The 22673-nt window shown below is 44.3% G+C and overlaps 1 protein-coding gene across 1 annotated transcript in view; it reads left to right on the top strand.

The window, feature by feature from the left end:
- BRINP1 (BMP/retinoic acid inducible neural specific 1) overlaps window positions 1–22673 on the top strand; it is a 204106-nt gene that overhangs the window by 112389 nt on the left and 69044 nt on the right. Inside the window, exon 3 of the mRNA XM_040241751.1 lies at window positions 13628–13818. Coding sequence (XP_040097685.1) covers window positions 13628–13818 — 191 coding nt within the window. The remainder of the gene's footprint in view (window positions 1–13627; window positions 13819–22673) is intronic.

The following is a 22673-nucleotide window of genomic DNA, read 5'->3' as shown; positions in this document are numbered from 1 at the left end:
GTGTGTGAAATCAATTACCTTGTTTAATCATCAAATCACAAATTTCCCTTGAAACATGTCTGTTTTCTTAACTCAGGTGTGATCTGGGCTTTTTTTTTTTTTTCTTTTTAATCTATGACTTCTAATGTGTATTTAAGTAATGACTTTGTTATTTAGTCTTAAAGGAGCTTGAGGCAGGCTGTCTGGGAAACATCCTTCTTTTCTGATTTTCTTTGGTCCACTGTTCTTAAAATATTTTTAGGGCAAAAGAATCTAAAAAAAAAATACAGAATTTAATGATCTATCTCTTTGAGTAGCTCAATCTATAAATCTTGAATCTAGCATTTTTATTATTTCCTTAAAATGCATCATTTGACTGGCCAGCTCAATGGGTTAAACCAACATCAGCCAACATTTTCACTATAGAGCCAGATCGTACGTATTTTATACTCCATGGACCTTATGGTCTCTGCTGCAGCTATTAAATTCTGAGATTATAGTGTGAAAGTAGCCACAGATAATACAGAAACACATGAGTATGACTGTGTTCCAATAAAAATTTACTTGCACAACAGTCAGAGGCACAAACTTGGTCTGTGGGCCATAGGTTGTTGACCCCTGAGTTCAGTCATTCTTAAGAACTTTGAAACATTTGAGTTAAGTAAAGGACAGCCTTAAATTGCCAATTCCTGGTATAAGATCAGAAATTCAGTAAATGTGTGTTGACTGGATTGAAGAAAAAGATCTTTCTTAACAAGTTTAAAGCAGGGCCTGGGAAGCTTTCTATATAAGGAAACAAAAGAAGGCCATCACTGGGGAAGCAGATTTGAAGGAGGCTCTCAGATGGCAGCATGCTTGACAATCCTAAAATGTTTTAACAAGAAAAAGATTGGCAATTAAGTGCAGTAATACTTGCTGGGGGAAAGTTTGCTCATATTTTCTCCTAGAAAAATGTGCCGTGGCTGAGGGAAATGAGCAGACGTCTAGTTGTGCAAGACTTGGATTTTAAAACCAGCTACTGGACTTCCCTGGTGGCTCAGACCGTGGAGGATCTACCTACAGTATGGGACACCCAGGTCCAATCCCTGGGTGGGGAAGACCCTCTGGAGAAGGAAGTGGCACCCCACTCCAGTATTCTTGTATGGAGAATCCCACGGACAGAGGAGCCTGGCGGGCTACAGCCCATGGGGTCACAAAGAAGTGGACATGGCTGAGCAGTTCACACTTTCCCAGCTGTGTGTCCCTGAGAAAATGATTTTCCCCCTCAAAGTTTCCATCTAAAGATCGAAGGCAATACTGAGACGTTCTCTGTGGTTCCTTGGAACTCTCAAATTTTGTGATCTGAAAAAGAAAATTTATCTAATTGCAATGTTTAATGGGATTTATGATAATTGGAAAATAATTGCTGCTCCAAACTTTTATTAATCTATATTTAGTTATGAGTCATGCTTTCACAATAGATGCTTTGGAAATAAGCAGAGAGACAAATCGAGTAAACAGAATTTTAAATATTTTATTTATATGCAGTTTGTGTAATCCCTGGAGCCCATGGGCATATTAAGATCATTTAAAATATCCATTAAAAGTTATGTGTTATGTGACAAACTCCCCTTTTAGAAAGCCTTGCCAAAGGATAAATAGCTCACATTTATTGAGTAGCTACTACTGCCAGATTAATTGCATTCATTATGCTTAATCCTTCCAGCAACCCTGCAAGGTGAGTACTAGGATTGCAATCACACTGATAAAGAAGCTTGAAGAGGGTGAGCAATCTGCAAAAGACTGCTCAGCTGATGAGTGGCTTTATGCTAAGGTTCAAAGCTGGGACTTTCTGGCTGTAAACTCTGAGCTCCTCCCACATGTCAAGAAAGGACCTTTTTTGTGCCCTTTGTTCAGGTGCTCTGGGGATGATCATTGGCTTTTTCTGGATATCCTGGATTTTGTTCCTCCACAGAGCATCACAGGTGCTCCTGACAGGGCGGTTTAGGACGGTTGATGCCTGTCCTCCACTGGGCTTGTGAGGCCAGAGGGGGCCAAGGAGGAGGGGCCAGGAAGAAGCAGGGAGGAACCCAAGGAGGAGGGGCCAGGAAGAAGCAGGGAGGAACCCAAGGAGGAGGTGACAGGAAGAAGCAGGGAGGAACCCAAGGAGGAGGGGACAGGAAGAAGCAGGGAGGAACCCAAGGAGGAGGGGACAGGAAGAAGCAGGGAGGAACCCCAGTGGAGCACCTGGAATCTGAGTTCCTGTCCCGGTGCTCACATGGGTTTGCCAGGTGGCCTTCACGGCCCTTAACCTCAGGGTCCCCACTTGTGATGGATGGAAATGTCCCCCCTTCTAGGTTATCAGTAGTAAAATGTATAGACAACGGAGCTTTGTAAAGGACCAAGTGCACTACAGACCCCACAAAACCGACATGATGGAATGGGATGGCAGGTCAGGGTAGACCCCGAACCCAGAGTTTGGTTCCTCTTGCCATCAAAGGTACTAAGGCCTTGGGCAAGTCCATTTCTCCTTCCGAGTCTCAGTTTCCTCATTGGTGAAATGGCAGCAAAGTCCTTGGATGCTTATTCCAAAACCCTTTTCATCCTCATTCTGATATTTTGGATTCTGTATGACTGCAAGGTAGCTCAGGTGACTAAGGGTGTCTCAGGAAACTCTGTCAGCTCTGAGTGAAATAAAACAAAAACCTTCTAAGTCACTTTCCCATGATGAATTCCCATACCCCCCCCCCCCCCGCCATGGTGGTCCCTGTCCTCAGTAACACTGCTCCATGAAGAATCCCACTTGCTTTTCTGGAGATGGTCCATTTCTCTCAAAGCTGGGCCATTCCAAGTGTGCTTGTTGTGTTTCTTTTTATCCCTTCCAAGTTTCTGTTCAGTAAGAAGCATGCAGTCCAACTCCAGGCTGCTTCCCCTGGACTAGTTGCCCCCATTTCTCTGAACTTTATTCCCATAAGAGCCTTCAGAACTCCTACTAGGGTTGGCAGAAGAATAAAAATGCCAGTACTTAAGAGAACACACTTTGGAGAATAGAAAGACTGACCTACAAATTGTGAGCAAGGATTATTTGCTCTACAGTTAAGTCAGTGTCTTTACTTCTAGTTAAAATACAGTATTCACAATCACATTTGCAGGGACAGCTCTTTTTGGTTGGTTGTTTTCTGTGTTTCCTCTCCTCATCCTTCTAGAGCTGTTACCCTGGAGATCCACTTGGCCTGCTGGGACTCCTCAGCTGTCTTCTTGCTTATGTTCTGGGGCATGGAGGCAGGCAGGGAATTTGTCGAGGACACCATGATGTTAAGATGGATAATTTCCACTTCACATGTGCCCTTGGGTTCACCCTTCCCTGAGCTGACTGGGGAACATGTGGGGAGAAGCTGGGAACAGCAGGCAAGGGAAATGCATTCTCTCTCTCTCTCAGCTCAATGATTTCATCTCCTCACTCCCCTCCTCTATGATTCCCCTGTTCATCTCTGGGGCTAATTTTCTGCTAATAGTAATGGATGTGGTCCCAGATTCCCCTCCCCCCAGCCCCAGACACTCAGAGGCTTATTTTTATTTCACTCCCAAATAAATGCAGTCAGTGGAACAAGCCACCCAGGAATAAACAAGTGCAAACATCCTGTAACCTTAAGCAGTTATGTTTACAGCGAGCATCTATTGGAGTTACCGTGTCTACGTTGGTGTGCTGTGGTTAGTCACTCAGTCATGTCCGACCCTGCGACCCCATGGGCTGTAGCCCACCAGGCTCCTCTGTCCATGGGGATTCTCCAGGCAAGAATACTGGAGTGGGTTGCCATGCCCTCCTCCGGGGGATCTTCCCAACCCAGGGATCGAACCCCGGTCTCCCGCATTGTAGGCAGATTCTTTACCATCTGAGCCACCAGGGAAACCCAAGGATACTGGAATGGGTAGCCTATCCTCTCTCCAGGGGATCTTCCCAACCCAGGGATCGAACTGGGATTTCCCATGTCTATTCAGTTCAGTTCAGTCCCTCAGTCATGTCTGACTCTTTATGACCCCATGGACTGCAGCACTCCAGGCCTCCCTGTCCATCACCAACTCCTGGAGTTTACTCAAACTCATGTCCATTGAGTTGATGATATCATCCAACCATCTCATTGTCTGTCATCCCCTTTTCCTCCTGCCCTTAATTTTTCCCAGCATCAAGGTTTTTTCAAATGCGTCAGCTCTTCTCATCAGGTGGCCAAAGTATTGGAGCTTCAGCTTCAACATCAGTCCTTCCAATGAATATTCAGGACTGATTTCCTTTCGGATTGACTGGTTGGATCTCCTTCAGTCCAAGGGACTTTCAGGAGTCTTCTCCAACAGCACAGTTCTCCAAAAGCATCAATTCTTCGGTGCTCAGCTTTCTTTATACTCCTGTTCTCACATCCATGTATTACAACTGGAAAAACCATAGCCTTGACTAGATGGACCTTTGTTGGCAAAGTAATGTCTCTGCTTTTTAATATGCTTTCTAGGTTGTTCATAACTTTCCTTCCAAGGATTACGTGTCTTTTAATTTCATGGCTGCAATCACCATCTGCATTGATTACATATTCTAAAATGTATCCTTGGATTAAGTCAGATCACTGGATAACTTCCTGTTTAGACAGTAATGTTAGTGCCTGTTTCATATGCATTAGGCTACATTGAACCAATCAAATATTGGTGGATTAGTGAGGATATACCCCACCAGCTTCAACTACATCCATCTCTTTATGGAAAATCATGGGAGACATTTGTATATCTTATCACAGCATCCAAGATTCTGTGTATCTCCAGCAACTTTGAACAAATGATCTGTTTTCTTCCTGACTATGTGGCTCTGTGGTCTGCATTCCCTTTTTCTCTTGGCTGCAGGGAAACTCAGAGACATTTGTTGTCCTTTTCTATCAAGTGTTCAGGATTTTATATGATGAATTTTGCATGGTAATTTTAATCTAAGATTCATTTTATTCTCCTCCTTTTTCCCCCAGTGTTCTATATTTTAAAGTCTATATAGTAGGTGTGTTTTTGAATACTGCTTCACCTGGTTTTGCTATGGGATCAAGTTCAATTAAAAAACAAACAAACTGCAAAACGTGCTTAGTAAAGAAGAGTAAAGCAACCCTCCACTTTGTTAGAGGTCATTAGTAACTTTGATTATCTAGAAAATGTGGAGGAAACTCACATTTATCCCATGCTCACTAAGGACTCAGCATTGCGGGAGATATTCACCTCACAACCCTGAGAAATAGAAATTGTTCTCCCCCACTTTACACACGAGGGAACAAAAGAGGACATTTTCAGGGACAGTAACATGGCTCAGACGGTAAAGAACCCACCTTCAATACGGACACCTGCGTCCGACCCCTGGGTTGGGAATGTCTGGGGAGGAGGGCATGGCAACTCACTCCAGCATTCTTGCTCTGGAGAATCCCCATGGACAGAGGAGCCTGGCGGGCTATAGTCCATGGGGTCGCAAAGGGCCAGACACGACTGAAACACCTTAGCACACAGACATGCCACATCATTGTTGCTGGGCCTTTGCAAGTGATAATAATAATATCAACAGCAGCTTACAATTGTCCATACCTTGCTGCAGTTTATAAAGAATTTTCTAACCATTATTTCATTTATCTCTCCAAACAACTTGGAATATGCATTTTTTTTTTTAGTCTTCATCACATACATGAGAGTGGGAGGAAGTTTATCAACTCAGTCCATTACTTGAAAACAGACTCACTACTTGTAACATAGTTCACAGGAATCAAATCCCACCACAGAAGTTCTGCCTACTGAGAGCTTTAAAAAGAACAGGATTGTTTCCCCTTATCTCCCACCCATTGTCCATCAGGCTGTGTCCTCCAGCTTCCCACCGGTGCTCCTTCCAGGGCATGGCAACAGTGAAAATATTGATACTAACTTTAGCACTGCCTTCTTGTTGAGGGTTATTACATTCTAGATGCTGTGCTCCATGATTTAATATAATTCTAAACCCACCCCTTTAAGGTAGATATGCTTCCCCTAGATGGCATCTGCATTTTTTTTTTTTGCAGTATATATGCAAACTCGTCATGATTTCACAGCTAATTGATGGCAGAGTCAAGATTGCCATCTCCGAGGCCCGGGCTGAGAGCTGCAGAACTGAAGAGCATCTAATACAATCAGCTTATTTCCCAGGAGAGTAAACACACACCTCCCCAAGGGCACAGAGCCAGTTCTGCCTGCTCACAGTCCTTTCTCCTTGAGTACAACTTATTCTCAGCGGTGTGTGTGTGTGTGTGTGTGTGTGCGCGCGCGTGTGCGTGCGTGCATGAAAGCAGAGGGCTGACAAAGAAGACACGGGAGGATTACTATGAAAGCAGTGCTCTTAAATGAGAGTCTTGGGCTTGCAGTTTGCTCTCTACGCTCATCCTAAATCCTACGACCCTGGATCCAGTCTCCACCCATCTCAGCCTCTGTCATCATCCACCCTCCACCTTCTGCTCCCCTAGTGGGATGGGCCCTGCTGCAGCCACCCCATGCCTTCCATCCAAGATCCTTTTTTAATCTCAATCTAATTGGTTCACCTGCCCTGCTGGGATGCTTAATTGGGCATAAGCATATCCTATGCCATTGTGAGCTCTGCCTTCTCCTCCAGGGGGAATTTGCTTGCTCTGTGGGCTCAGAAAGATAGATATATTTTATGTTGTGCTCAATTTGCTGAGAACTTATGAAATTGTTCCTGGGCCAGCAGAGCAGTTAGACAACATGACCAGCAAGACATTTTCTCACTCTTATTTTCTTTTACTTTTTTTTAACGTGGCATGTTCCAGGGGAAAGGCCACTGCATTTGAAATCAGGAGTCCTAGGCCCTGAGTTCAGCCCTGCCAATCATTTGCAGTGTGATCTTAAGTTACTGTCTTAGAAATTCAATTCTGCCATCCATGAACTGAGCGGGTTAGATCTGACGACTTTTATGAAAGGAATCCCAGTGGTGCTTTAGGAACAAGGGCCATACTCACTGTGGGCCACATCAGGCCTGAAACCTGCTTTTGTAAATAAAGTTTTATTGGAACACAGCCATGCTCAATCATTATTGTCTGTGCTTCCTCATACTACCAGGACAAAGTTGAGTGGCTGCAACAATAAGGTACCTTATGACTGCAGAGCCTAAAACGTTATCTGGCCCTTCACAGAAAAATATTACCTACTCCTCTTTTAGAACACAAATTAGATGGTGTCATTACTCAAAATCTTTTGGCTTTCTGTATTACTTAGAATTTAAAAATAAAAAAATATTTTCTGAATATAGACTTGCCTTTTGAGATTGGTGCCAACCCCTTCCCATGTTTTGATGGTATATATATATTTATTACCCTTCCTGTCATAACATCTCTTCTCCTCATCTGCTCATCTCGGCCTGCTACCTTGTTTCCAAACCTGGCAAAATTATTCCTACCTCAGGACCTTTGCACCTGCTGTTCCTTCTTCCTACATTGCTGTTCCACCATTCCTTGTTTCCTTCAAGTCTCCTTAAATGTCATCGAATTAGGAAGCCTTTTCTGACCACATATATGGAGCTATATCTTTCCTTCCCCTGGACTTTCCTACTTCCTTCCTTTGCTGTGTATCTGTCTTCATACATTTTCTCCCTCTGACATGGTACACATTTGTCTCTTTATTAGCTGTCCACTCTCATGAGACTGTGTGGATCACAATAAACTGTGGAAAATTCTGAAAGAGATGGGAATACCAGACCACCTAACCTGCCTCTTGAGAAATCTGTATGCAAGTCAGGAAGCAACAGTTAGAACTGGACATGGAACAACAGACTGGTTCCAAATAGGAAAAGGAGTACATCAAGGCTGTATACTGTCACCCTGCTTATTTAACTTCTATGCAGAGTACATCATGAGAAACGCTGGACTGGAAGAAACACAAGCTGGAATCAAGATTGCCGGGAGAAATGTCAATAACCTCAGATATGCAGATGACACCACCCTTATGGTAGAAAGTGAAGAGGAACTAAAAACCTCTTGATGAAAGTGAAAGAGGAGAGTGAAAAAGTTGGCTTAAAGCTCAACATTCAGAAAACGAAGATCATGGCATCCAGTCCCATCACTTCATGGGAAATAGATGGGGAAACAGTAGAAACAGTGTCAGACTTTATTTTTGGGGGCTCCAAAATCACTGCAGATTGTGACTGCAGCCATGAAATTAAAAGACGCTTACTCCTTGGAAGAAAAGTTATGACCAACCTAGATAGTATATTCAAAAGCAAAGACATTACTTTGCCGAGTAAGGTCCGTCTGGTCAAGGCTATGGTTTTTCCTGTGGTCAGGTATGGATGTGAGAGTTGGACTGTGAAGAAAGCTGAGTGCTGAAGAATTGATGCTTTTGAAGTGTGGTGTTGGAGAAGACTCTTGAGAGTCCCTTGGACTGCAAGGAGATCCAACCAGTCCATTCTGAAGGAGATCAGCCCTGGGATTTCTTTGGAAGGAATGATGCTAAAGGTGAAGCTCCAGTACTTTGGCCACCTCATGCGAAGAGTTGACTCATTGGAAAAGACTCTGATGCTGGGAGGGATTGGGGGTTGGAGGAGAAGGGGCCGACTGAGGATGAGATGGCTGGATGGCATCACGGACTCAATGGATGTGAGTCTGAGTGAACTCCGGGAGATGGTGATGGACAGGGAGGCCTGGTGTGCTGTGATTCATGAGGTCACAAAGAGTCGGACACGACTGAGTGACTAAACTGAAACTGAACTCTCATGAGAATGTAAGCTCCTTGATAGCAAGACTTTTATCTAATTTGTTTACTGCTATAAACTCAGATCTGGAAAAATAACAAGTGGTTAAATTTTGAAAGCAAAAACCAACTGTTTTGGTTGTTTACATCTACTTCTGAATCAATCCAGGTGCTCTGAAGACCTTTTGCTCAAGTGTATTTTGGTAAACAGGATAAAATCATGGAATCCTGTGACTGTTACAGTCTTCTTAGGTCAAGTATTCCCTTGATTGTCACAGAGTCATATAGACTCATCCTTAGAACATTTTTAGTCTTGATTATTGCCCATTAAGAAAAGAGTTTATATCTATAAACTCTGTTTATATAGTTATAGTTTATAGATAAAAATCTTACATTTCATAGGCACACACATGAGTGCTGCACACATATGTATCACTTTCTCTCCAACTACTGTCTTATTCTCTTATCTTCTGGCATTTTTGCACGTGGAGCTCATTCTTCCCAAAATATCCTTCCCCTGTCTTCATCTAGCCACATGCAATTTTCCTTTCAAGATTCAGCTTTACAGGATGTTTTGACATCCCCATTTCCACCCCCGCCCCTCCTTCAGACTAGGTTAGAGATCCTTCTTTCTGATCCCTCTAGGACTAAAATGACTGTTGCAAATAGCACATACTTGTTTAATAACTTTCTTAAACATCCACTCTTTTTCGGTACGGTGTATCCGTTCCTTAGGATCTGGAGCTGTCTGTGGTGCTGAACAGGCAGTGACCGGCAGTCAGAACTTCATTACATCCCCCAATTACTGAACTTTTCCCGGGTGTGCACACTGTGCTCTGCAGATCACACTGCATCCTCTAGCATCCATGTGGTGAGGGAGGAACCAGGAACGCAGCATGGTCTTCCTCCCTAGTTTTTTCACGGAAGCAACACAGATAGCAGACCCTGGATGTATAGCTGGTGAACATCAGAAAGAATGTGGAGGCTGGTAAAAAAAAAAAAAAAGGAAAGAAAGAAAAAGAAGTTACATCATGGGATTGCAACTTGATGGTGGTATGGCATCATTCCTTTGCATCAGTCATGGTTTTACCATGGATTTTATATTCTCCTTCTCAATACCTACATTAAAAGAATGCTTTAAGAATCAGGATACAAGTGTCCTACTTCCAGCTCTACCACTAATGAGCTGTGTGGCTTTTGACATGTTCCTTAACCTCTCTGTGTGTAAATTCATGTTAATTTTGAGGAATGTAGATGTATTCCCATAAAAAAAAATAGTAACCCAAGGTTGTAAGTTATAAATAAAAGTTATATATATATATATTATCCCTGTATATAGCATAGCTATATAGCATAATATTTTAAAACTATTATTTGTCTATAATACTGAAAGAAGTATATGTTTCTATGCCTATACATTTATATTTAATTCCATTATTTTATATACATATATATGTCTAGTTTTATACATGTCAGTGATAAGCTGATGAGGAAACACTCTTTCCTCAGAAATATCTGATGATTCTATCATCTTTTCTTGGTCGTCTGATGCTGAGTAACAAATTACACAGGTTATAGCTTACTACAGCTGTATGTATCTCTTCACAGTTTCCGGGGGTGGGGATCTGGTTGTGGCTTAGCAAGGTGCCCTTGCTCTTGCTACACTGTCATCATTTCAAGGCTTTGCAGGGAAGGGTCGGCCTCCCAGCTCATGCACGTGGTTGCCGTCAGTACCCAGCCCCCGTGTGGTCTCTGCTCCTCAGAAGCTGTTGACTGGAGACTTCCCCTCCTCTCCATACAGCTCTCTCGACAGAGCATCTTACGTCAAGGCAGCACGAGAGTGAGGCGAGGACAGAGAGAGAGAGGGTGACTGCGAGAGAAACAGAGGGGGAGCGGAAATGGAAGTTGCCATGCTTTGGGTGCTTTTTTAATAATTTTATTAAAATATAGTTGATTTACAACTATACTTGTAAATTGTAAGTTAATTCATGCTATACAGCAAAGTGATTCAGATACATATATATATATATATGTCTGACTCTTTGTCGTCCAGTGGACTGTAACCTGCCACGCTCCTCAGTCTATGGAATTTTCCAGGCAGAAATATTGGAGTGGGTTGTCGTTTCCTCCTCCAGGGGATCTTCCCGACCCAGGGATCAAACCTGTGTCTCTTGCGTCTCCCGCACTGGCAGTCGGATTCTTTACCTCTGGGCTACCTGGGAAGCCATGTATATATGTATATTTGTCTTCATATTCTTTTCCATTATGATTTCTCACAGGGTGTTGAATACAGTTCCCTGTGCCATACAGTATGGCCTTGTGTATGCACCCTATTATGCATCCTATATATGCCAGTTTGCATCCGCTAAGCCCAAGCTCCCGCTCCTCCCCTCCCACCAACCTTGGCAGCCACCCGTCTGTTCTACACATCCGTGAGTCCGTTTCTGTTTCATAGATATTTTCATTTGAGTCATGTTTTAGATTCTACATATAAGTCACGTCACATGATGTTTGTCCTTCTCTGTCCAACTCACTTTGCTTAGTATGATAATATCTACATCCGTCCATGTTGCTGCAAATGGCATCATTTCGTTCTTTCTTATGGCTAAGAAGTTGCCGTATTTTGTACCTGATCACAAAACGCATGTGCTGTGTCCTTCACATTCTGTTCCTGAGAAGCAAAGCACTGGGTCCTGTTCAGCCTGCACTCTGGGGGAGGATATTACCCAGAGCAGGAGGCAGTAATCTTAGGGACTCATGCCACCAGCTGCCGACCACCCCTGTGAGACCCCCTCAGCTGGCTCTGACATCCCTCACCCTCTAATGCCTGTCACCCTGCATGCTCCACTTTGCCCCGTTGCACACCCTCTCCTTCATACACTTCACCTCCTGTGCAGCTCTTCCCATAAAGTGTTCTGTGTCCTTTTACTCACTCTGCTCCTGCCCTTTCATCTACGTGGGTATTTGGATTTAAAAAAAAAAAAAAAACAAAACACTTCTGTTTGTTTAAATCACAAAACTATAGTTAAGATGTGATCTTCTCACTGAAGCTTCCCCTACTGACCTCAGAAGTCTGTGTTCCTTCTTTTGCATCTTGTAGGCTTTGGTTGACAATAAGTGGGACATGACTTTCTTGCCAGACTATGAGCATCTTAAAGACATGAGACTGGGGGTGTCCCCTCCCTCCTGTGGACACGATATGTGGCACTGAGTAGGTGCCTTGCAAGGTTCACTGAGTGCAGTTGGTAGATTTGATACTCACCTACCTCATGCAGAGCACTGAGCTGACTTTATTTAGAATTCAAACTGCGTTATGAATTATGGACAGAGGTTTCTTAAACAGACACAGTCCATAAGCTCTGAGGCTTGGAAATGCATGCCATTGTGGAAGCTTTTTCTTCAGACACAGCCTTCTCTGCATCAGGGGTCAGACTCCACCGCTGAATTACCGAGACTTATTCCATCCTGTTTCCCACCCTGTTCTGCGTCTTCTTGCTCCGTGCCCCTTCCTTTATTCATCTCTCCCACCTTGTGGCAGGAGAGGGGACCTTTTCATTAGACTCCCACTCCCATCATCTGTCTGGGCTGACCTCACTATCCTCTTGACTAATCTGTTTTGCTCAAGGGACCTGGAGCTTATAACTCAGACAGGTCAGAGAGCTGTTGTTCCAGAGGGAGCTCCATCTTTGCTAGGAACAGAGGTCATTATTAAAGCAAAAACAACCTGAACCGAGGCCCTTTAAGTGTCTACTTGTATTTGGTTTGCATGCTCCTCATCCATCATCTGTGAACCTTTAATGATTTATATATCCGTGAATGTGTGAGGAGATAAAAGTTATAAAACTTTCACATTGGATTAGTGCCTGGTATTTCCCAATGGTATTTTCACACCCTATGCTTCATGTACTCTGGCCACCAGCAATAGGAAATAGATAATATTGATTGGATTTTACACATAAGGCAACGTAGATCCAGAGAAGTGACATCCTCTGGCCAAGATCACGTCCCATAATTTACAGGAGACACAGTGAGACCCTGAATGTAGACTCCCAGGTCCAGTGTCTCTCCATCTTGACTTTCTCCATCATTAGGGAAGGGAAGAGTGGAAAGTCCCTCCCCTGGTATTCAGAACATAGCTTAGTTTCTTTCAAACAGTAGTTGTTCAATGAATGCCTAGGAAATTTTCGATTGAAGCTGAGTCCTGGGCTCATTATTGGATCGTGGAATTGTCTTGGAACAACTTTCAAGTTGCCTTGAGCCTTACGCCTTGTCCATCAGTACTGAGCCTTCCTTCCTTCCTTTACTCTTTTGCTTATTCATTCATCCAGCCTGCATGCTTTTGACTCCACCGTGTGACAGGTACCATGTACCTGAGAAGATCCCATCTCTACGGTTTCACTCACGCTCTAGTGAGGGAGATGAATAAGGAACTAGATGACGGTGATTTTTGTGTCTGATGCTCCATAAGCATCATGAAAGCATGACGGCATCTCTCTGGTTCACTGCGGTATCCCAGTGATGAGAATGCGTTAGTGGCTCAGTTGTGTCTGACTCTTTGTGCCCCTGTGGACTGTAGCCCGCCAGGCTCCTCTGTCCATGGGATTCTCCAGGCAAGAATACTGGAATGGGTTGCTGTGCCCTCCTCCAGGGGATCTTTCCGTTCAAGGAGTTGAACCCAGGTCTTCTGAGTTGTAGCGTACTTTTTTATTGTGTGAACTACCAGGGAAGCCCCTAGTGGTGAGAAAAGCATGCAGCAAATATCATGGTGCTGAAAAGAGCAAGGGTTCCAGAGCTAAGTATCAGTTAATAAATATTGAAAGTAGTTGTAAGCACTCTCTCACCTAAGGATAGATGCCTGGATGGGCTGGTTGGGTGGACTTGGCTTGGGGGTAGAGCTAGTAAGCTGAGAGTCTCACCCATCTCTCCTGCCCAGGGAGTTTGCCCGTTGGAAGGTGAGGAACACAGCCATCGAGAGGAGAGACCTGGTCCGTCATCCAGTGCCCCTCATGCCGGAGTTTCAAAGGAGCATCCGCCTGCTCGGCAGGAGACCCACCACTCAGCAGTTCATTGATACCATCATCAAAAAGTACGGCACCCACCTCCTCATCTCTGCCACCTTGGGAGGTAGGTCGACAGTCACTGGGCCATATAACCTTGTCATGGCTTTGGGTCTGGGAGGGAGGGGACCATGGGGTGGCCTGGGATCAAAGCCATCTTAACATCTCTGCCATTGTACATCACTCAGAAGGCTCTGTTGTTAGAGAAGCCAGATTGTCTTGGCTGATTCTGTTCTCTGGGAAAATCTAACTTGAGAGTTTTCTAACTTTTTGTGGGAATAATGGCATCACCTTGGAATTAGCTCAATCTGTTGGGAATGTTTAATCTTCTTCTTGTATTGATTCCTTTGGAGGACAGTCTAATCTGAGGGAAAAATTAAACTTGAGATATTGTTTCAAGAAGTCCTTGTGTTTATCAAAATCTGCTTTAGCAGCTAACAACTTGAGGTTATCGTTTTACAAAGGGGATATCATTGCATCTTCTATGGGTCTGGACTAGACCAGTAGGAATGAAGACCAACTGTTCCTGCCTACTCAGCTCTACCCATTTCTCCCCTTTGTGTCCAGTTCATCTTGAAGGGAGTAAGGATAAGAGGGGAGGATAAGTGAGAGAAAGGAAATGCGAAGGACACAGGAGATGGTAGAGACTGCTGCACTTAGCCACTCGCGGGTCTTGCCCACGTGCGTCATCTTGTATTATGAGCTACTATCCTTTGGACGTCAGTTTTCTGCTACAACGACTGAGTCCAGTGAATTTTGGGAAAGCCCCTTAGGTGGTAGAGCACCATGCCACCTGCTCAGAGAGCTGCAAAGTTGTGTTTAGATTTGGCTCGTCAGTGAAACAGTCAGGAGAAGGCAATGGCACCCCACTCCAGTACTCTTGCCTGGAAAATCCCATGGACGGAGGAGCCTGGTAGGCTGCAGTCCATGGGGTCGCGAAGAGTCGGACACGACTGACAGACTTCACTTTCACCTCTCACTTTTATGCACTGGAGAAAGAAATGGCAACCCACTCCAGTGTTCTTGCCTGGAGAATCCCAGGGACGGGGGAGCCTGGTGGGCTGCCATCTCTGGGGTCGCACAGAGTCGGACACACCTGAAGTGACTTAGCAGCAGCAGTGAAACAATCAGGATTGGCGTGTTGGCAAAGGCAAGTGGGTAGCCCGAGTCATGGTTATCACAGTTGATCTTTTTCCGAGGAGGGTGAGCACAAGCTGGAGTGGTTCCTGAAAACTTCCTACAGGAAGTAACAGTTTAGCTCAGTAGGAGTTGTCTGTGTAGAAGAAGAGTGATGAAACTTTCTAGGCTGAGCACACAATATGCATTTCAAGGCAGATCAGCTTAGAAATGTGATGATGTAGAAGACGTGGGTGGAGAGGTTGGTTGGGCCAATTCATTCTTTCGAATCCACTACTTAGGAATTTGCCTTGTTGCTGTTGTTACTTGGTTGCTTCAGTCCTATCTGATTTCTTGGGACCCCATGGGACTGTATCCCGCCAGGCTTCTCTGGGCATGGGATTCTCCAGGCAAGAATACTGGAGTGGGTGGCCATTTCCTTCCCCAGGGGATCTTCTCCAGGGAGCCAAACTCACATCTCCTGCATTGCAGACCAGGAAAGCCCAGTTACTCATATTTGCCACACCTTTTTGAATATTTGCTTATAGTAGGCATTGTATGCCCTCTTTAGTCTGCAAAAATGACAAGTTAGATTATATTATCTCCATTTTGTATATAAAGAAGCTGAGACTTCCAAGAGGTATAGCTAAGATTGGTGACAAAATTAAAATTTTAACTTAGGGTTTTCTGTCCACAAAGCTTGCATTATTTTTTGACCCAACATCTGTCATCTCTTTAACCAGCTCACTGACCTGACAACCCACCCAATCCAACAATCAATCAGCCAGCACATATTGGTTAACTGATGATTGTTAAATCATGTCATATAAATTCTGCTCTATCATAAAATGAAAATGAAGTCACTTCTACATTGAGTGTGGCATTAACATGTACTCTTTTCTTTAAACTTCCCCCACCTCCCATTTCACTTGGAAAAAAAAAAAAACAGTTACTAGGATCAATGCAGTTCTTCCATTAGGAACTGTGTTCTGTCCAAGTCCCCGGAAGTCCCAAATAACAATGACTTTTCTTTTGCAGTGAAATATATTTTTAATTTCTTCAAGGTGAGGTGGTGAATTATTCACAGAGCCTTGTTCCTTTCCTGTTTTTACAGCACAACATTTTAAAATATGCAGAGCACTGGATTGAGTTCCAGTATTGGACAGCAAGCCCTAAATGCTTCCTCCATCCTCAGCTGGCAGAGCGGGGAGCGGGGAGGCGGGAGGATTTACTGTTGATGGACACAGCATCAGCAGCCACGTGAGGTCCTTCTCGCATCACCACTTCATTCATTCATGGAAAAGTCTTTCTTAAGAGCATCCTCATGCGACGGCAGACAAGGGAGCCGTAGATCGTAGGGTCTTGAAGGGTGGGTTCTGGCGTTTGATTGCCTGGTTCTCAGCAGTTTTGTGTCACCTTGACAGCTTACTCGATACTCTGAGCCGTGGTCTCTTCTTGTGTAAATAGAAATAACGCTAGTGTTCGTGCATACTTTGAGGACTGTGGACAATGAGGCATTGACTGCTTATTTCGGTGTTTGGCACCTAACAAGTCACGGCCGTGGTTGTTTTTGCGATCATTCTTGTTATTTTGGGGGGCCTCCCCTGGTGAGTCAGCTGTTAAGAACCCACCTGCTGGCGCAGGAGACACAGGAGGTGTGGGTTCCGTCCCTGGGTTGGAAAGATCCAACCAGGAGGGCATGGCCACCCACTCCAGCTTACTTGCTGGGAGAGTTACACAGACAGAGGAGCCTGGTGGGCTGCGGTCCACGGGGTCTCGGAGACTCAGACAGGTCTGAGATGGAGCATAGCACAGAGTATTACTGTTTAGCAAGACTCACACACTGGGGACTCAGGACTACAGCCCCTTCCTCCCACTCCCTAGATGAATGGCAGACGCAGAGAAATTCACTTTCTTGTCTGGCTCTCCATTTTTCCATATAAATATAAGGAAGTGCAGAGAATTGTATTCACTATAATTTTTCCTAAGGAGAACACCATATTCATTTAGAAGAACTGCTTTGATGAGCTGTTTGAGGTGTCAGGTGAGTTCCTGAGGGCATACTCAAACAACAAAAGATGATCCTTAAACTGTCACTTACAGGACAAGTAGATGCATTTAGAGACGAGGAAGGAGAGGGAGTGAGAAGGAGGAGGCACAGTCGGCAGGAGGGCTGACATCTAAGACGTTTCTCTGGGATCCTCACTTTTGGGGTGGCGTCTGTTCAACTCATAAAATACTTGATGTGAGTGCCTTTTATGGACAGTGATGAAGTGAAAACATTGGGGTCTGGAATGACACAATTAATACAGGGATGGTCATTCCCGTTGGTTCCTCTGAAGCTTATATTTTAGACCAAAGGGAACACCTCGCAGGCTGGGTGTCTGTGTGATGTGTATAACTAAGCTTGTACACGTGCATGGGAGTGCATGCCCGCTTGCACAGATGCCTGCTAATACTTTCGTGAAAGTTCATATATATATGGACATACGTACATATGCATTGCACACATGCATATGCCTGGAACCAGTGAATATGGTTGCAGTGTATACATATATGTGTATATGTGAGCTTTCACATGTATGTGAAAGTATGCATATTGCAGGAATATCTGTTGAATGTGTGAAAACCTATGGTTTTGTGCTTGTGTAAATGTGTGTGTGTGTATACTCATTACTCACCCTGTATTTTGGGAGAACTCCCCTTGGCTAAGAGGAAGGCTGTGAACTAAGTCACTGGGGAAAGGCTGAGGAAAGGCTTTTCAGAAGGAAAGGCTGAGGGATGCCCCAGAGACCTGAAGTCCAGACATGCCCTTCCCTTTTCTGGGCGCAGGGTCCCCTAGTGACTCCAAAGGCAAGATGATGGATTTCCCCCTCATCGCCCATCCTCCACATGCCCCACTTTGTCCCCCTCTCCTGAAAGAAGTACTGCAGAGAGTGAGACAAAACCCCCAGAGGACAGAAAGACTGAGGAAAGGTCTATGAGGGGTGAAGAGGCAATTTGCAGGAATGCCCAAATGGGAAAGCAACTCTAAACAGAATGTTCTCTTAATAAACAAGAAATTAAGTCTTAATAATGCAGCAAGAAGCCCATTAACCCCTCTTGATCTAAGGTTTGCTTCTTCCAGTTCTCAGTCCTGAGGGACCTGGGCTATTTTGCCTTCTCTTTCACAGGCGCCTTAGAGAGCCTGAGCTGACACGTGTAATATTTATTTCCTCTGCCTCCTGGCTCTAACTTCTAGCTTATATTGACTTATTTAATCATTTACTTCTCCATTCATCTATCTGTTCATCTATCCATTTAATCATCTGTCTCCCCATCCATACATCCATCTACCCATCAAATGGTAACTGAACTTTGGCTCTTCATTTGACCTGGGAGAAGCATTGGGAACATTACAAAGAAGAATCAGATAGAGTCCTTCTTGCCTTAGGCCACTACTCACCCTCTGGAACTCAACATCTAATTGTTGAGTATAAATTCATCATTAGGCCACGTCTGTTCAGGTTGCTGCAGATCCAAAGGATGGATGGTCATGTTCTCCTGTATAACTGGCAAAGGCTTCATGGGAAGGTGCAGAGATGAGTTTCTTATCCTGAACTCAGATTAAATCTGGGCATGGGGAACCCAGAGATTAATTTTAATGATCCTGAATCTTCTCACTGGAAGATTTCAGTCTAGTAGTTAAGGCAGATATGTCATTCAACAAACACGGTAGAGCCGGACCACTTCTGTATTTATCCCTTCATCCACACATAAAATGCTGACCATTTGTTAAGCACATAATATATGATTGTGCTAGGCAACGACGATGAAGTGATGAAAGGCTCTTATATCCTCGTTAACTTCACAGAGCTTCTTCTCTAGTAAAAGAGACAGGCTGTTCAACAAGCAATCACCAGGAGGTGTAGCAGGTGACAAACTGCAGAAATGAAAGGGGGCCATGCATGGAAGCATGTGGTTAGCGTTCTTACGTCAGCCTAAGTAAACAGTTGGTGACTCACGGGAGGCTTCCCAGAGGTGGTGCCACCTGAGCGATGAGTAGAAGTCAGCCAGGAGAAAAGCAGAGCCCCAAGCATGAGAGGAAAAAGGACACATTTGTGTAGGACCGAGCATAGCCGGAGTGACAGCAGACGCAGGGAGATCAGGTCACCAGTGGCTTGGGTCCCGCAGTACCGATGGGGATGCAGGCACCCCTCTTCCAGGCTGCATCCCACCCCATGCAGCCGTACCTTCACTCTTCAGCTGGCCTATGTTTTGAAGTTATTTCTGTGTGTGTCTGTCTCCCTAGACCAGTGTCGTCCAATCGAAATATGACATCAGCCGCTAGTGTGAGTCACATATGCCATTTACAACTTTCCAACCACATTTTTAAAAGTGAAAACAAAAAGGGGAGAATCAATTTAACCATATATTTTATCTCACATAACATATCCAGAATATTATTTCAACATGTAATGAAAAACTGGTATTGATATTTTTCTTTTTTTCCTGTTAGTCTGTTTTTATTTTGTAATTGAAGTATAGTCGATTTACAATATTGTGTTACTTTTAGATGTACAGCAGAGTGATTCAGTTGTGTATTTTTTTTTCAGATTCTTTTCCATTATAAGTTACTACACAATACTGAATAGTGTTCCCTGCATTATATAGTAAATCCTTGTTGCTTATCTTTTATGTACAGTAATTTGGACCTGTTAATTGCACACTCCTAATTTATCCATCCTACCCTCTTCCCTTTGGTAACCGTAAGTTTGTTTTCTGTGTCTGTGAATCTGGTTTGTAAATAAGCTCATTTGCATCACTTTTTAGAACCTGCATATAAGTGACATCATGTGATACTTGTCTCTCTCTGTCTTACTTCGCTTAGTATAATCATCTCCAGGTCCGTCCACGTTGTTGTAAGTGGCACTGTTTCATTCTCTTTTATGGCTGAGTAATATTCCATGGCACATACGTGACACAGCTTCGTAAGACAAGCCTCTGTTGATGAGTGTTGAGTTGTCCATGCCTTGGCTGTTGTGAATAGTGCTGCTATGAACACGGGTACATGGATCTTTCCAAATTAGAGATTTCTCTGGATATGTGCCCAGGATTGTGATTGCTGGATCACATTTTTAGTTTTTTAAGGAGGCTCCATACCATTTTCCATAATGGCTGCACCAGTTTACATTCCCACCGACAGTGGAGGAAGGTTCCATTTTCTCCACACCCTTTCCAGCCTTTGTTATTAATGAGATATTTCAGTTTGCCTTTTTTTTTTTTTACATTGTCCAGTTCTTGGGATTCCACTGTGTAGTTTATAGGCACAGTGCATCTCAGCTTGGAATGACCAGATTTCAGATGCTCAGCAGCCGCGTTTGGCCAGTGGCTCCTATACTGGGCAGCACGCTCGTTCACTGGGTGACTCTAAGGATGGGGGCGCTGTCTTATTCACTTGTCACTGCTGCCTGGCAGAGTGCTCAGAACACACGGAATACAGTGCATATATGCGAGCTAAACAGAATGGACGCCCTGGAGAGCGATAAAGCCAGGTGATGACAGCTGTCTTGCGGAGGAGGGTGTGGCCCGGAAAGCCGCACCAGGAAGGTGATAACCGAGTAGGTTCTGAAGCGTGTACAGGAGACACCAGGCCACGGACACAGGGCAGTAAGCGGAGGCGACACTGGAACAGGGCTCAGAAGGCTGGACAGGATTTCAGGAGCCGGACACGTGGAGGGAGGAAGGCACGGCATTCCAAGCAGAAAATAAATAAATAAATAAAATGGAGTCTGAGGAAAGACCGGGAGGAAAATTGGCAAGAATAAAGCATGGAGGCAGAAGGAATGGTTTGGCTGAAAGACAGACTGTAGCCTCCACGGGGAGCACGCTGAACCACGAGAAAACCACGTACTAAATGCAGTCATGGTGGGGCCAAGGCGGAGGGATCAACCTTTGTGTCAGGACAGGGTCTGCCTCCTAGGATAACCTCCGTTCTTCCCAAAGTACTTGTTTTGTGTGTGTGTGTGTGTTTTAACCTTCCCTTTAACTCAAAAAATCATCAGCATTCTAAAGAAATTTCAGTTATCTTAGATATCAGCCTTTTGTCCTCAGAAAGTTATCGATAACGTTTGTTCTCTGACGACTCTATTGTATTGGGTTGACAAAAAGTAAGGATAAGTCTTATATGATTGATAATGTGCGGTATCAGACAATGGCAGAACTCATTCTGGACCAGGAAGAGCTCAGGTACTTTATGTCATTAACATATTTAACCCTATGACAACCTAGGAGGCAAACACAGTTACTGCTTCCAATATCACACGTGGAGAACCTGCAGTGCCGAGGGATTAGGCAACTGACTCCTGTAGCTAGTGCAAATCCAGGCAGCCTAGTTCTAGAATCAAAGGTTCTGCTACTATTCCAAATGATTTTGGTTGCTACAACAAACAGATACTAATGTAAGGACTTTGTATGTATTAATTAATTCATTCTTAATTACTCCATGGAACAGGTGCTATTCTTCTTCTAATCTTATTCGTGAATAAGCAGAGAAACAGAGAGGTTAACGAATGTCCCCAGGTTCACAGTTAGTGAGAGTGAAACCAGAGGGGCAAGAATCAGATTTGTTTAGGTGGAGCTTCCCTTCTGAAGTTCTGATGTATCATCCTGTTATCCAAAATAAAATCCACCACAAACTCGCACTGTTAGTAACATATGCATTTATTTCGAAGGAAAATTTCATGGAGTAAATTAGATAAGGTTTTCTCTCTCTATCTCTTCTACACTATGCCTAACTTTCTTATCATCTCCTCTCTCCTCCAAAATATAGCTTAAGAAATATTTATTGAATAAATGAAAAAAGTGGATGGATTAACTGCTTATTATTAATATATCCCAAGCACCAGACCTTGGACAAAGGATTATGTGACACACATGCTCAGTCCCCCAGTTGTGTCCATCTCTTTGCAAACCCTCTGTCCATGGGATTCTCCATGGAATTCTCCAGGCAAGAATACTGGAGTGGGTAGCCATTTCCTCCTTCGGGGGATCTTTCCAACCCTGGATTGACCCCAGTCTCCTAGAGTAGTGCCTAATATAGACAGTGGGCTTCCCCAGTGGCTTAGTGGTCCATCTGCAATGTAGGAGACCGAGCTTCGAGTCCTGAGTCGGGAAAATCCCCTGGAGAAGGAAATGGCAACCCACTTCAGTATTCTTGCCTGGGAAATCCCATGGACAGAGGAGCCTGGCAGGCTGCAGTCTGTGAGGCTGCAAAAGAGTCAGACATGACTTAGCAATTAAACCACAGCACCAATAATATAGACAGTATCTGCTTTCACAGGATTGACAGTTTAGCTCTTCCTCTCTCCGCAGACACATAGTTACTCCTATTTGTTTATCTGTATTTGTGTCTAAACTGCACTTTATCTCTCTCTCCCCCATCTCTCGCTCTCTCTGTCCATCCGTCTATCTGGGAAGGGGTAGCAGAAGGAGAGGAGAAGGCAATGGCATCCCACTCCAGTGCTCTTGCCTGGAAAGTCCCATGGATGGGGAGCCTGGTGGGCTGCAGTCCATGGGGTTGCTAAGGGTCGGACACGACTGAGCGACTTCACTTTCACTTTTTGCTTTCATGCATTGGAGAAGGAAATGGCAACCCACTCCAGTGTTCTTGCCTGGAGAATCCCAGGGATGGGGGAGCCTGGTGGGCTGCCGTCTATGGGTTGCACAGAGTCAGACATGACTGAAGTGACTTAGCAGCAGCAGCAGCAGCAGAAGGAGAAAGAGAGGAAGGAAAGGAGGAAGCAAGGAGGGAAGAGGAGAGGGGAG

The sequence above is a fragment of the Oryx dammah genome, unplaced genomic scaffold, assembly GCF_014754425.2.
Source record: "Oryx dammah isolate SB20612 unplaced genomic scaffold, SCBI_Odam_1.1 HiC_scaffold_1, whole genome shotgun sequence".
Lineage (NCBI taxonomy): Eukaryota > Metazoa > Chordata > Mammalia > Artiodactyla > Bovidae > Oryx > Oryx dammah.
The sequence above is the reverse complement of the archived record's forward strand: the minus strand, read 5'-3'. Positions and strand labels throughout refer to the sequence as shown.